Here is a 14,757-nt window from a genome sequence, read left to right as displayed (position 1 = left end):
CTACACGTATTTACCTATTTGCCACCTATATCTTATTCCTATCTAATAGCCTATGTGCACCTGCCTCAAGATCTCTCAGTCTGTTTACGATCCGATAGATGCATGTGACAAAACAGAAAATGCTGCTACTCTTACTCTGCCTGCCCCAGATGACACTTCACCAGTCAGATCTAGGTGCAGCTGTCACAGAACACGCCACAGCCAAGGCAAGATAACATTAAAAATCACGTGCATCAATCGCGGTGTCCAGTGGCTGTAAATAGGGAGAGATCTTGAGGCAGGCGCAATGCTTTGGTGCCACGTACGGCACGCGAACTCCATAACGGATTAAAACTGTTGAATAAAATATAAAGTAAGGTGGAAAATAATGGTAATTAATATTGCTATTTAAATATGACAGGCTCGTAACTCCTAAGACATGGGAAATACAGTTGCAAATGGACTTTGGTTTTTCATTTGAAATTTGGCAGTCACTGTGCGTTCGCGAAAGCGAAAATGCAAACGGTAATGCAGGATTTGCAATTGCATTTGGATTGTGTCACAATTTATGCGTCCACATATTGAAAACGCAATTGAAAATACAATTTGCTATTCCTTTTGAAAATTGTCCGGAATATCGTTCCATATTGACGTCTAGGCTATATTTAGACGTCTAATAGACGTCTTTTAAACGCAAAATTGCTTGCTGGGTAGTAATATAAAAACCTCGTTATGATATGATGAAAATGTAAATATGAGCAGCTGACCACGATCAAACCTGTCAATCAGTCCGCCTTAATAACTTTTGCTCAGTCCTGTTTCGCAAGATCCTAAACCAATATTTGTTTTTAATATGACATAAATCATGTTAACTTTGTACCTGAGGAACTAGAGCAAACCCGTGATATCACAGACAGGTTAGGGTACCATTCCCGGTATCGAGTCATCATCTTGCACCGACTCGCATCTTGCAGCGACGCACGTGCGAATGTGCTTCATCTTGCGTTGAAAACAAGAGCGTGCGTATGTAACAGGCAAGAACAAAAACACACAGTCTTGCACGGATCCGCAAGCAAGCAAGGTAGTTGAATCTTTTAACCATTCTATAAATTAGACATTTTAAAATATATAATATACATCATTTATTTAATAAACTAACCATCTTTTTTTAAGCATTGACATTTAAAGAGTGGTCCATTTTAGAACTAGGTTTTTAAATTGTCTATGATTTGTTTGTGTTGTGGCCAGTTGCCATGGTTTCTAATGGTTTTTAGTGTTTTTAGCACATTGCTAGGGTGTTGTAGGTGGTTGCTGACTTAATCATGTAAAAAGAGCCTGCTTTCAAGTGTCAATGCTACTCTGGTCACTAGATATGGATCGGTGCAAAAAAAAAAAAAAATCTATGTAGTGTTCTCAGTTTTCTGCTAGGTGAAACTCTTATGTCCAAATGTTAATAACCAAAATTAATAACTTATCTCTCCTCAACAAGCTGCACAGTTTGAGGTATTTTGCATGGCTGTAGCAAAATATGAACAATAGTGATGCGGAAGTCAATAGCAATAACCAACTGTTTAGTTACCATTCTTCAAAATATCCTCTTTTGTGTTCAACAGAAGAAAGGTACTCATACAGGTTTGGAACAACTTGAGGGTGAATAAATTTTCATTTTGAAAAACTGAAAACTATTTTCATTTTTGGGTGATCTGTCCCTTTAAATTTGTGAATTTACTCTGTAAACATTTGAACATTAGCTGGAAATCTAACAGAAAAAATACACAAGTGAAGCAATACTTTCAGCATATTAAACATTTAATAGACAAACTTTTATTTGTAAAAAAAATAATAACAAATTCCACAAGAACATTTGCGAAAACCATAGCAACTCAAGTGCTTTATTAATACTGTTAACTGTAAAGATGTATAATGCCCAAAAGACAGTACGGTTGTCTATTGATAGATCCAACATGAAATCATCTGTATAAGTGAGTATATATGAGGTCACTCTCAACTTTGCTCCCCTGCTTGCTTGATGGCTTCCCCCAGCAGAGTGACAAGTGAGGTCAGTCCGATGAGGTACCCATCTTCCCTGTTTCCCTCCACCCACGGAACATCATGCCTCAGCTGGACATCCTCTGGGGTTGGGATGGTCTTTCCAAAATCTATCATCCATATGTTTGCTTTGCCGCTGCAGTCGTGGACGAAAAGTAAAGAGCTGCCTATGATCTGTGAGAAGTTGAGATGATGTTTATTCAGAGGCAGTGTGTAAACAACATTCCTGTAAAATGTGTTCTGAGATGAAAACAGAGCTGTACAGCTTTAAATTTTATGTTTGAGGTAAATGTGCGTAATTTATATTGTAGAACAAGTCTCTCACCAGAAATTCCACAGCCCAAAATGGCAATTCTGATTTTAAGGCTTCAAACTGTACATAATGTAGTATTGAAGAAAACTGAAACCATCAGATAATGGTGACACGTTTACAGCTTCGCACTAACCTCATGGCTGTTGAAAAAGTTTGACTCCTTGAGTGCTTTGTTCAGTGCCTGTAATCTGGATTCGTAGGCCTCCTGAGATACACAAAGTGACAATGGAGGGTATTGTAATTGGGATGAACTGCAATTATTTTTATTTTGATATATTCCAATTATATTGTCAAGCAGGCATATTTTGTGTATAATAGTCATATAAGCTTACTAAAATATACTGCATGAATCTCCATTCACAACCCGATTTACTTCAACAATGTGACATATTTCAGAGTAAAACAAAATATACAAACATGGGATATGTGGGTTTAATTTGATCTATTAGGAACTAATTGAATCACCAGGTGTTTTATTTATTTGGAAAATAAGAGGGCCAGAAAGGAAAGTTGTTTCAGAGATTAAGTTGTTTTTGAATGTTGACATAAATATTTATATCTGTGTGAGATTTTGAGAATAAAATAATTGGCAAACTGGTAGTATGAAATGCTGTGCACTCACTAGAATGTGAACCTGCCTCCTGGTGAAGGTTAACAGTGTTTCTGTCACTTGAGCTTCTGTGCGTGTCTTGTAAAAGTCTCGTAATACTTTACCATTTCTCATCTGAAAAAAAAATGGTGGGAAACAGTAAACAATCTATATAAATGGCCAGTAAATTCTTCAAGGCCCATTCACACCAAAGACAATAACTATAGTGATATAGTTTTAAAAATGGGAAAAGAATAGCAGAGTCTACAACACACAAATAATGATAATGGTATAATAGAACAATATCGTTGGAATCATTTTCTTTTTTCCAGCTTGATGAATAATAAAAAGCATCGACAGCCAATAAGAATCCATCCCACTTTAAAGAGGTTGAGAATTTAAAGCAGCAGTCAGCAGAACTGCAGCATGTGCTTATATAGTTATTGTTATAGCTGTCATTCTTGGTCTGACCGGGCCTTTAGCCTCATGTTTCGTACCACTATGCCTTCTATGCGGAAGCCCAGTGATGAGGTGGAACTGCTGTCATCCCTCCACTGCAGGTAACGCAGCTTGGTTACACCTCTTTGTGCATGTTCTTCTGCAGTGGGAGCTGCCGGATCTACTTTCACCATCTTTTGATACATATCAGAGCGCACAATGGCGTTGCTCCTGGCCTTACTTATCTCCTCCTCTTGGTATGTCCTGCAAGTAATGCCATAGGTTCAGATGGTACTGCATTATTGTTCAAATATAAGGTCAATGTAATGTAGAGTAGCAAATTAAAATGCACTACTAGAACTAGAAATGCACTGAAACGAATTTTTACAGAAACACTGAAACTGAAAATCAAGTTTTCATTTAGCCAAATTTTCAGTTCCAGAAAATCACTAATTGGAACATTTGTGCAACACTGATATTAAGTCTTGCACTATTTTATAAAACATACCCACAAATTCCATCATTTTAATGTATTTTCTCTCACTTTGACTTAAGGGAACAATGAGTCAAAACTGAAAATATTAAGTAAAAAATTTATCAGTGTTAGAGGTAAGCTATTGGGTTCCTTCCTACCGCACACTCATTTTGCAGTCCATGATGACAGGATTTTTGAGCCCGCTAAGCAGATCCTCTAGACGGATGTATCGCTCTCCGTCCTGACTGATGTGCCCGAAATAATGAGGCACAAACTGACAGAGAGCATCAGACATGAGGACCTGCAGACAGACGGCCTCAACCTCGCAAAACCTCTTCAGCACCTCGCCACCCTCACTCAGCCTCACATTACCTAGACAGAGCATTCAAAACTCATTTTCTGTCTTCAAAATACTGCTCATGGACAGCAGATACAAAAGAAATGTTCAAAGCTATTTTACTTCTATAACAAGATGTATTTTGATAGAAAGTGAAGGTATGGTCAAAAGCCTCAGCTATGTACCTTGGTGACCCGCTAGCTGGATCCATGAGCTTTGTGTACGTTTGGACCACTGCATCATGGTCAGAAACGTTCTCCAAGATCGACACTGGGAAAGAAATGGGAGTCATTTAGTGGCAGCTATCTAACAGTACCTTAAAAACAATTTTTTGGATTTCATTTCCCAACATTGTTCATAAAATAGCATGCTTTTTTAAAGCCTTGATGGTTATACCCTACCCATTGTGAAACTGTTCAGACGCACAGACGTTGGGGTATATTGCATATTTTCATCAAGTATGATATTTGAAGATAAGTTGAATTTGTTTTGGGAATATTGCAAATGTGACAGTAACGTGCTACTCTATCCCTGTCGTGGTCTACAGTACTATGCAAATAGCTTATTCAAATACTCAATGTTATGGGTACACTTTCAGAATAATGCAAATTGTCTGATACATTTCAGTGCACCGAAAAAATAGAGAACGCTTCTGTTAGTCCACAGGTCAGACTGAACCTGACACCAGTTTACTGGTCCTGAGAGATTCTGCAGAATCTAGATAAAATGCTTAGTGCTTTCTAAGCCTTCCCAGAGTTCCACTCACCTTCTTCATGGTCTGCCTCCGGGTGTCAGTGTCCTCATTTTCACTGAAAACCTCATCGCTTTCTGCTGAGGAGTTGTTGAAGGAAGAGGAGGATGAAGTTGAGGAGTGAAAGAGAACCCGAGAGAGAACAGGGTGTGGAACTAATTCTTCCTCACCATCTTTCTCCACACTTCCCTCCATATAATGTTCTCCATCCTGTGATGACACAAGCGTTTGTGTGTTTCTCTGTCTTGAGCCCCAACTCTTCTTCCTGTGCAGTCGTTTGTTGCTGAAATCTCCCTTGTTACTCTCATCGATACTCTCCACACTTGCTCCCAGCCTTTCCCGCATCCCTTCCTTCAGTCTTTCCCTCGGTTCTATCTTGCTTCTCCACAGGCTTTTCCTAGTTGCTGCATTCAACTCCACATTTGAACCCTCTTCAACAAGATTTTCACCTGCCATCACCCTTTCTTTCACTTTCTGCTCTTCCACGTCTTCGTCCTTGGTTGTTTCTCCAGCAGGTATTGGTAGGGGATCCATGCAAACACGTTCCAGAGGTTCAGGTTTCATAACCTCTGGTTCCTCACATGCATTTGTCTGCATTTCTGTTGGATCTTCTAGCTTGGATGAAAGGACGGCGTGAGCAGAAGCCAGTTTAGGTCTGGCTCTGAAGCCTGTTTTCTTGATATGATTACTTTGATTGATCGAGGATGGTGAGAAATCAAAAATCCTTTCTTCTATGGCATCTCTCATGCTCTCGCCATCACTTCCATTGCTCTTCTTCTCTGACAATATGCTCATTTTTTCTGGAGGAGAATCCAAGTCTTTCATGAAGCCGCTTGGAGGAAAATTCTCATCAGAAATGGATGAAACTCCTGTTTTGTTATTTTGAACTCTAGAAGAAGAGAATCTGAGGGGATAAACAAAATCGTTATTTGATAGATCATACCTAAAGAAAACAGAATAATAGACAGATGACATCTTAACAACATAATACAATCTTCAATATCTTATGAATAAAGTATTGTTATTTAAAAAGGCAGATCATGGGGGGGATTTCCTGGACATATATAAAGCCTAGGTCTAAACAATACTGCCGACTCTGGTAGTTGCCTATAGAAATAGATAAAATTTAAAATAGATAAGCTTTATCTTGTCCAGGAAATAGCCCACATATGCGAAGTGGAACAAAGTTCAAAACAATTATTTGTAGGGGGAAAAAGCACCAACTCCCACATACCTGAGCTGCCAATCTTTCATCACTCCTGTGTGTTAAACTGAACCCACCAGCAGTTCAGCGTCAAAGACTCAACGCCAGTTTAAAGTCTAGCTGTCAACGATTTCCGACAGTGCTTTGCATAATGTGACATCATGGTTTTCCACAACATATTTGACAATGAGCTCTTTCGGAGGTTGGCTTACGGCTAGCCCACACTCTCGTGTCGAGAACACAGCAGACCGACTCTGGCAAACACGTCATGGATGTGTTTCCAGTTGGTAGATGTTTTCAGCTGTGATGGATTAATTTGATCAGCATGCAAATTTCCCAGGAATTGAACTTAATGACTGTGGTGTTGCTATCACCATGTTATACCATTTACAGTAAACTAGATTTAAAAAATGATATCAAAATATTATATATATATTTAAAAAAATTACTTGGATGGTGGATATACATCTTGCCCCAAATTGTCATTTAATTTTGAGTCTTATTAAATCTCTCTACTATTATACAGTATTTTTATTTATAAAATCAGTATAAAAACAGTACAGCCAATATCATGATGTATAAATATTTAAAATTTATATTTTATTCTATTTATTTTTCAAATTAAGTTTTTTTTCCATGTCAAAGTCATAATTATAAATGTCCATAAATAAATTTCAGTAAAGTCATATCCTTTAGCTCCTTTTCTTACAAAATAACTTAGTTGTCTCTGCATTTTGAAAAGTGGAATACATGTAAATGAATGCAAATTAATAATGTTATTTTCCAGACATAAACCACAAACAAATTACACTCTCCTCCTTTGGCTATTTATTGGCACAGTCTCACCATTTTCAGTGTTGTGGAATATAATAATAACAACAACAAAGGATATGTCTAGAAAGGTCAGTTTTGGATATATAGGTTATGTCAATACAATAAATGGTCACCATACTGTATATTTGTGGTTGTCTTGATTATTTTTACAATAATGATACAAGAGATTAGGGCTAGCATGAAGTTCATATTTTTAAAACAAGGACATTTTGACCAAATCTATGAAGTCCAGCGGGTGGCCTTTGCTTTTCATAACCTTTACCCTCATTTAGCAGACGGCTCCATTCCCTCTCTAGCAGCTTGAACAGACACCAACACGGTAGTAAGTTTTATCTATGGTGCCTGTTAACGCTTGAGATGACTTTAACATGCCCTGTGATAAATGCCTGTGCTTCAAAATCATTTCTCCATCCCCAGCCTCACAGGTAGGTTCATCTTCAGCAAGTTCTCTGGAGTCATCGTCACTCTCCTCCACTCCCATGTCTGGAATGGATTCTTCCACCTCCACTGAATTGCACTCCATGGCATCAACATTTTCTGTAATAATAGGGGAATTCAACAAATGTGTTGTAGTGGCTGCATAAAGAAATATGATCAATGCACATCAAAAAACAAAACAAACAAAAAACATCAAGCTAGGAAAACCTAGTTTAGCAAGTGGTAAATGGGCTAGTTAAACCAAAAATGAAAATTCTGTCATTTACTCACTGACATGTGTGTGGAACACAAAACAAGATATTTAGAAAAATGTTTCCATTTGTTCATACAAGGACGTCAGTAGGGTCAGAATATCTTCTTTTGTGCTCTACGGAAGAAACAAAGTCATACAGGTTTGGAACAACATTTATCTCCTAAACTAGCTTTTCATATATATACAGTGGGTACGTATATATATTCATATTTTACCTGCTTTCTTGATTTTAATGTGCATTGGTCTCATTTTCACTTTTTGGGTGAACTATTCATTTTAATGAATAACATTTAAATTCATGTATATTATTTCCAGTATAAAATAAATTTCCAGAATTACGTTTCAAATTTGACCCTTTTTATTATTACATTGGTTGCAAATGGTCTAAAAATTATGGTGCATAATCCAGACTTCACTTGGTGCCTTGCCTTCATCCTGGGGTTCAGACTGATCATTCAGGCCATCTGGTTTATTCTTTTCCTCTTGTAGCTTAACAGCCTGAAGCAAGGAAAACACTGAAAAATGTTGTTAACACAGACACACCCCCAGAAGAAACACAAAGCCACTATTTCAAAACTAGAATGCCCAAAACTTTCTGAATGCAAGTATGTGAACAGAAGTACACAAGCTAGATTTCACACAATGCAATCCAAAAATTTGTTAAAGTGTAATTCATAAGACAAAGCAAATGAGTGTTACATTTTATCAGTGTTTACTGATAAAGTTGACAGGCTATCTGCCTAAATGATAGCACAACTTATTGGTACAGACATTTGTATGGACACTTGTTTCCACCACAGGATAAAAAAATAAAAAAGGTAATTGCAACTTTTTTTCTCAGAATTGCAAGTTTATATCTCGATATTCTGAGTATATATGGAAAAAAAATCAGAATTGTGAGATATAAACTCAATTATGAGAAAAAAGAGGCTGAATTGTGAGATAAAAAGTCACAATTATCTTTATTTTTTATTCTGTGGCATAAACAAGCTTCCATACATTTGTACTCCCTTGAGTACTGAGGTTTGAAATGCCTCATTAATGATTATCATTACGCATTTACGATGATTCACATCTACGTTTACATACTTTTGTAGAGTATGTCCTTGGCAAGTGTCTTGTATATTGAATATTAAACGCTCAATTTTAGAGCAGCGCACCTTTCCAGGAGTCCTGTGACTGATTAGATTAAACTGCAGGAAGCTGAGAACAATGATCAAACTGAGGAAAGCAAAGTTACTCATCACCCCGATCAGTGCTGATATCAGGGGGAAGTGATACAGCAGGTACCTGTGCAGATCAGAGAGATTCGTAAAGACATCATCATCCAGTTTGATGAATGTTTGAGTGGGCTGATTATCTCAAACACAGAGCATATGGAAAAATGTGAGAACTATATTCAAGCAACACAGCAAAAAGACAGGAATACACAAACACAAACCTGATGCCTGTAAAGTGAGCGAAGATGTAGAGATGAGCTCTGTAGATCTGAATATGCTGGGAATGGATCTCAATGACGGCTCCAACAGTGGGTTTGTACTGGACAAAGAAAAGAAAGAGACAATTATACTAACTGCTAAAGGTATTCTGAGTGGTTTTATAGAGTTTCTATGCGGTTGCTAATGCTAAGGTGTTCTGAGTGGTTTTAGTGTGTTGCTATGTGGTTGCTAGGGTGTTCAGAATTATCCCTCACAGAATCATCTTTGAATTCAGAGTACAGCTCCACTATGACTGACTGTTTCTGCTCCGATGCTCCTGTTAACAGCATGGGGGAGAAGACCACTGTGCCCAGAGCCTGAAGAAGAGAGGAGCGATAATGGAGCATTGCCTGAGAGAGAGAGTGAGAGAGAGAGAGAAAGAGAGAGAGAGGTGATCTGACAAGATACCACAGCTGCATTGTGAAAACAAAATGTTCTAAACAGGTTCAGAAAGACCACAAAGCTCGCTTTGGTGAACCTACATTTTGCAACAGTAACTTAACAGTATAGTCAGCCTGAAAATTTAAATTCTGTTATGTGGTTCAGAACCTGTATGACTGGCTTCTGTATGGAAAAGCACCATAGAAGTGGTTCATTTGACTTGTGTGCTATATTCCAAGTCTCCTGAAGCCATTTGACATGAATAATGTGAGTACAGTTGAGTAAATGTGTACAGAAATGTCATTTTTGGGTGAACTATTCCTTTTAAGTGAAGTATTCAATGAATTCGACTGGTTGAATAATTTACATTTCAGATACTGAGTGTAATCTATCAAAAAGCAAACATTTGATGTACACTTTTAACATAAAATGCTTTTTATGCGTACATGTCTCCTCGTTTGTGTACTTACAGAACGGGCTGTTACGTCAACAATCTGACCAGCTTTAGAATAGGGAGTCATCTTCACTGGGAACATTCCCAGCTCCTGATTGGCTGGAGACTCAGGCATTTCCAGCTCTAGTGTGATCTGATAGGGCTGATCGTATGTCATTACCTGTGGTAGGCAGGAAAGAGAAACGCAAAAAACAGCATTGCAATAATATACTACTTAAATTATTTTTTAAGCATGTCCACTGTGCATAGTATGCAAATATTCTTTATCCACAAATATTCTGTATGACTGCACAATATGTACAGTATGCAACCTGACTTCAATGTAGAACTCTAAGTAAAGTGAATATGTGTTTATTACTAACATAACTGGACACCAATTGCAGAGATAAACATGCCATGTAGTGAGGTAATTTGACAACAATGCAGCATGCTAGTATTCAAAACACTTATTGCATACTGTACACAGTTTTACATACTGTACTAAACTCAGCAAGAAAAGATAACCATAAAAATCATAAGTCTGAAAGAACTTTAAAATAAAGAAACTAAGCAAGGATGAGATCAAGGATGGTCACCTGATGTTTTCCATTTTTCAGTAAAGAGACATTAGCCACAGGGAAAGAACACACAGAGTGTTGAGGAGACGGACAATCAGTCCTGCTGATCAGAAACACATACTACATGAACAAGCAGATGACAAACATCAAGAACTACCACAGTCAAACCTCTGATGAACGTAGGCTGATTCTGTGATATTAGTCCCAATATTTTACAGCCTGTTACCATCTGACAAGGTGGTGTCTTTTAAAAATGATTCTCAGTTTGACTGTATTTAAGCATATGTATTATCAACATGATCAAAATGTGGCTGAAAAAACTGTTGCACACCCTGTCTTTTTATATATTTATAAGATGAACACTTACTGGACTAAAGCAACTTAGATTTATTTATTTATTATTATAATTTGACTATCAAATATGATCCATCAGGCTTTTGAGGAATTTTTATTTGTTCATCTCTCAATCATCATTGTATTGCATTACATATATGTTTTGCCCCACAGTAAAAACTACAGTGCTTTGATTATAAAACTAAGCATTTAAATATTATCTTACTAAGACATTATTGAGATATAGAGTGACAACTGATATCTACAGTATTTAATTAGTCTGATTTCCTGTTATAAAGCTCTCATTGATTTTTCATTACAAGCTATCAGAAATTCATCTTACGTTTTGTCCATGTAAATATCAACAACTCAACCAAATTGCATATTTTGCTCAGGTTGGGCAGTTTTTTCTACCTTGACTATGAGATCCATTTTCTACTATATCATACTATATGAGCCATAAAAGGCTTATGTTTAAAATAAATACTCAACAAAAAACACATATGTAAACCTTTTTTTTGTCTAAAGGTGCAATAAACTAATCCATTAAAAATGAGATTTTTCTGACTATTATTTCAGATTTACATGTTTAAATCAAAAATTGAGAATATAAACCTGTTAAATTATAAAATGTGGATAGCATAGCTCAGATGCTTTTGATGAAAAATGTTTGCGTTCACATTGAGATTTTAATTGCAGACATGGGTATGTTAGCAAATCTGAGCAGTTTGATACATTGTCTCATCTTAAGTCAGATATGTGAGATTATTGGGGTCTTTTTTGAAACATAATTGCATAAGTTATTACATTAACATTGATTCATTTAGCAGACACTTTTATCTAAAGCGACTTACAAAAGACCTGGTTTTAGGATTTTTTTTGTTTTGTTCGATGCATATAATTTTTGTGAGGTTCATGCTTAAATCATGAATAAAGATTTTGTGATTGGGACAAGAAAAATGTGTTTTCTTCTTTTAAGAAGATATTTAAAGTTTTTATGAGGTTTATGCTTTAAAAAACACACACACACACACACACACACACACACACACACACACACACACACACACACACTATTGTGCTTTTCAAGAAAGCTTGTTTACTGGAAAACAAGATGAAAAACTGATTAAGATTTAAAGTTTTCTGCTGGGTACCTGTAAACACCTCACCTGTAAAAGTAGACAGGTGTGATGAAATTGGCGGTGGGCATAAAGGAATAATAGAAACTGCCATAGAGGAATAAAGCCACCCAGAACACCAGCAGAATCACACAGATCAGAATAGCCATTTCCAAAAGCTTCTGTCTGATTCGCACCAGCAGCACTGACGTCGTCTCCAGGATCTGGACCACCAGCCCGTTGATTTGAGGGCCCACATCTTGAACACCAGAGTCCTCTGAATTGAACTCCTCCATAGTGGGCTGCATGTTTACTGAGATTTAGTTCTTCCAAACGGTCCAGTGTTGTTGCGCCGCTATCTCAGAAAAGTCTTTCACAACTTCCTCTTCCCTTTCTATTTCAGCTCTCGTTGGTGTCTTTGTTTTATCTACAAAATAACCCAAACCTCCCTCATTCCTCATAAAAACGCTGCCCATTTCTCACCACCACCACCACCTCATGTTCCCGTTTTTGAGCTCCTGTGAGTTTTTTCCTCTGCCCTTGAAGCTCTGACGTCTGACTTTGATTCATCGAAAGTGTTCTGAATCAATGAACAAGCCGTTTTTAATGAATTTTCCTGCAGTAATGGAGTGTGACACTGTCGGTTCCTGGAAAAAAAAAGACAGTCCACCCAGAACACCAGCAGAATCACACAGATCAGAATAGCCATTTCCAAAAGCTTCTGTCTGATTCGCACCAGCAGCACTGACGTCGTCTCCAGGATCTGGACCACCAGCCCGTTGATTTGAGGGCCCACATCTTGAACACCAGAGTCCTCTGAATTGAACTCCTCCATAGTGGGCTGCATGTTTACTGAGATTTAGTTCTTCCAAACGGTCCAGTGTTGTTGCGCCGCTATCTCAGAAAAGTCTTTCACAACTTCCTCTTCCCTTTCTATTTCAGCTCTCGTTGGTGTCTTTGTTTTATCTACAAAATAACCCAAACCTCCCTCATTCCTCATAAAAACGCTGCCCATTTCTCACCACCACCACCACCTCATGTTCCCGTTTTTGAGCTCCTGTGAGTTTTTTCCTCTGCCCTTGAAGCTCTGACGTCTGACTTTGATTCATCGAAAGTGTTCTGAATCAATGAACAAGCCGTTTTTAATGAATTTTCCTGCAGTAATGGAGTGTGACACTGTCGGTTCCTGGAAAAAAAAAGACAGTCCGAAGAACTGCTGGACTCCAGTGGGACCACACTGGGACTCATGACCTGCATGTGAGGCAACAGCACAAGGAATGCTATTAGGAAATACAAAGGGTATGAAATATCCAAGGCAAATCCTTCTATCTTCAATCTGGATGGCCTCAAACAGAATGCAACACAATTAGTAACAGATATGAAACTAAGCAAAAAAGTAGTCATTTATCATTTCGTGAGAATCACATGCATGTAACTGGTTTGCAAGGCCGGATACACAATAACCATTTCAAGTTTACCATGCAACCACAAATCTACTGGATGCACACAAGACACATGCGACTTCAAGAGCCGCCGAGCACAGTAGCTCAGGTCAATGCGAGACAACAAAAGGTTTCAATAAATGCTCAAATTACAGGCAATTAGCTGTTTGAGGACACACACGCACCATGTTATTATGAGACTGGAGTTTACAGCTCAGTTGAACGTATCCCATATAATTACTCCTACATGAACGTAACAAGTTTTGCACACAAAAGTAAATACATTAAAAAAAGGAGATTTTATTTACGGCCCTCTTGTATGTGAAGTATCGTGTCACGATTACATATTTTTGTAATGTGAATATATTTCCACTAGATGGAACTAAACACCCTTTCAGTAGCATTTGTGAGCAAACTCAAACTGTATTACAGTAAAGCAGTTTCATTATTCAGATTATGGTGAAAGATTTTATTGAAAAATGTTATTTAAATGAGCGCTTATTTTGGTATTAGTAAAAATGGTGTGCTATCATGGCAAATGCAATAAATTAGGGATGTTTGCTATTGAAGGAAGGACTTGAGCCACATCATTGAGACCTAAAATTGGCTCTTTTGACTTGGGAACAGTAAATAACAACCTAGCAACAAAGCAAGACCCCTTAGCAACTGCAGCTGGTTCTGCATGGCAAACAGCACTTCCATTTCCTTCAGAGAATATAAAAATCTAGTAGTTTATATAATCATCAGTAACATGAACACTGGAATCAAATGTCTGAATGTATTCCTTTATTTTTTCCCTAAAGCAAGTGTTTTTCTCTAAAATGAGCACCACTTGAAAATGTGCCATGTTCGGATTGATTTTTCACATGCCAGAGAAAGAGCGAGAGATGATAGGAATTTTGTGGATGATTTCAAATGACCTGCCAAAGAGAGACTGCTGGCCTACATACATATTTAAAAAAGGATTTTGCAGGTGAATCAGATTGTTTCACCAAGTGGAATAGTGCTTTTGTTCTGATGGAATGATAAAGGGAGATAAAGTGAAAATGTAAAGCATGACTCCTTGAAACTTAAATGGAGACAGAATTAAATTTGTAAAAATGGAGAGAGGTGTAGCTGAACTGGACTGCAGATGAGACTTCTTCATCCCTTCCTCCTCCCCTCATGCTAGTATGACTCATTTGCAAATCATACTCTGTGCTAAAGCTATGTAAAGCTATAGTATTCAGCTGCACTGTGGCTGTCAACACTACAGAAATATGTTGTTCTATCACTTTGTTCTATCATTATCGTTCTATCATTCTTTCTTGATTCTGATTGGTCAGTCACTGCAT

At 37.6% G+C, this 14,757-nt stretch overlaps 2 protein-coding genes and 1 pseudogene across 3 annotated transcripts; all 3 read right to left on the bottom strand.

The window, feature by feature from the left end:
- LOC107718495 (nuclear RNA export factor 1-like) overlaps nucleotides 1–1,054 on the bottom strand; it is a 17,607-nt pseudogene extending 16,553 nt beyond the window's left edge.
- A 927-nt stretch (nucleotides 1,055–1,981) lies between these two features.
- On the bottom strand, nucleotides 1,982–6,337 carry LOC107718499 (inositol-trisphosphate 3-kinase B-like). Its single transcript, XM_016525599.1, has 8 exons — nucleotides 6,166–6,337; nucleotides 4,947–5,835; nucleotides 4,366–4,450; nucleotides 4,002–4,215; nucleotides 3,428–3,632; nucleotides 2,964–3,065; nucleotides 2,475–2,546; nucleotides 1,982–2,202 (listed from the first exon to the last, which is right to left on the bottom strand). The coding sequence occupies exons 1-8, from the start codon at nucleotides 6,183–6,185 to the stop codon at nucleotides 1,984–1,986; spliced, it is 1,806 nt and encodes a 601-aa protein (XP_016381085.1). The 5' UTR covers nucleotides 6,186–6,337; the 3' UTR covers nucleotides 1,982–1,983.
- A 612-nt stretch (nucleotides 6,338–6,949) lies between these two features.
- On the bottom strand, nucleotides 6,950–12,603 carry bscl2l (BSCL2 lipid droplet biogenesis associated, seipin, like). 2 transcript variants are annotated; one of them, XM_016525597.1, is made up of 8 exons: nucleotides 12,033–12,603; nucleotides 10,549–10,633; nucleotides 9,990–10,133; nucleotides 9,354–9,488; nucleotides 9,102–9,199; nucleotides 8,821–8,950; nucleotides 8,089–8,158; nucleotides 6,950–7,506 (listed from the first exon to the last, which is right to left on the bottom strand). In XM_016525597.1, exons 1-8 carry the CDS (start codon nucleotides 12,287–12,289, stop codon nucleotides 7,262–7,264), a joined length of 1,164 nt encoding a protein of 387 aa, XP_016381083.1. In that variant the 5' UTR covers nucleotides 12,290–12,603; the 3' UTR covers nucleotides 6,950–7,261. The 2 variants fall into 2 exon arrangements, with proteins under 2 accessions (XP_016381083.1, XP_016381084.1); XM_016525598.1 differs by having other exon boundaries at nucleotides 10,549–10,630.
- Between the last annotated feature and the right edge of the window lie 2,154 nt (nucleotides 12,604–14,757).

Source organism: Sinocyclocheilus rhinocerous, unplaced genomic scaffold (genome assembly GCF_001515625.1).
Source record: "Sinocyclocheilus rhinocerous isolate Xijiao unplaced genomic scaffold, SAMN03320098_v1.1 scaffold2378, whole genome shotgun sequence".
NCBI lineage: Eukaryota > Metazoa > Chordata > Actinopteri > Cypriniformes > Cyprinidae > Sinocyclocheilus > Sinocyclocheilus rhinocerous.
This window is presented reverse-complemented; position numbering and strand designations above follow the sequence as displayed.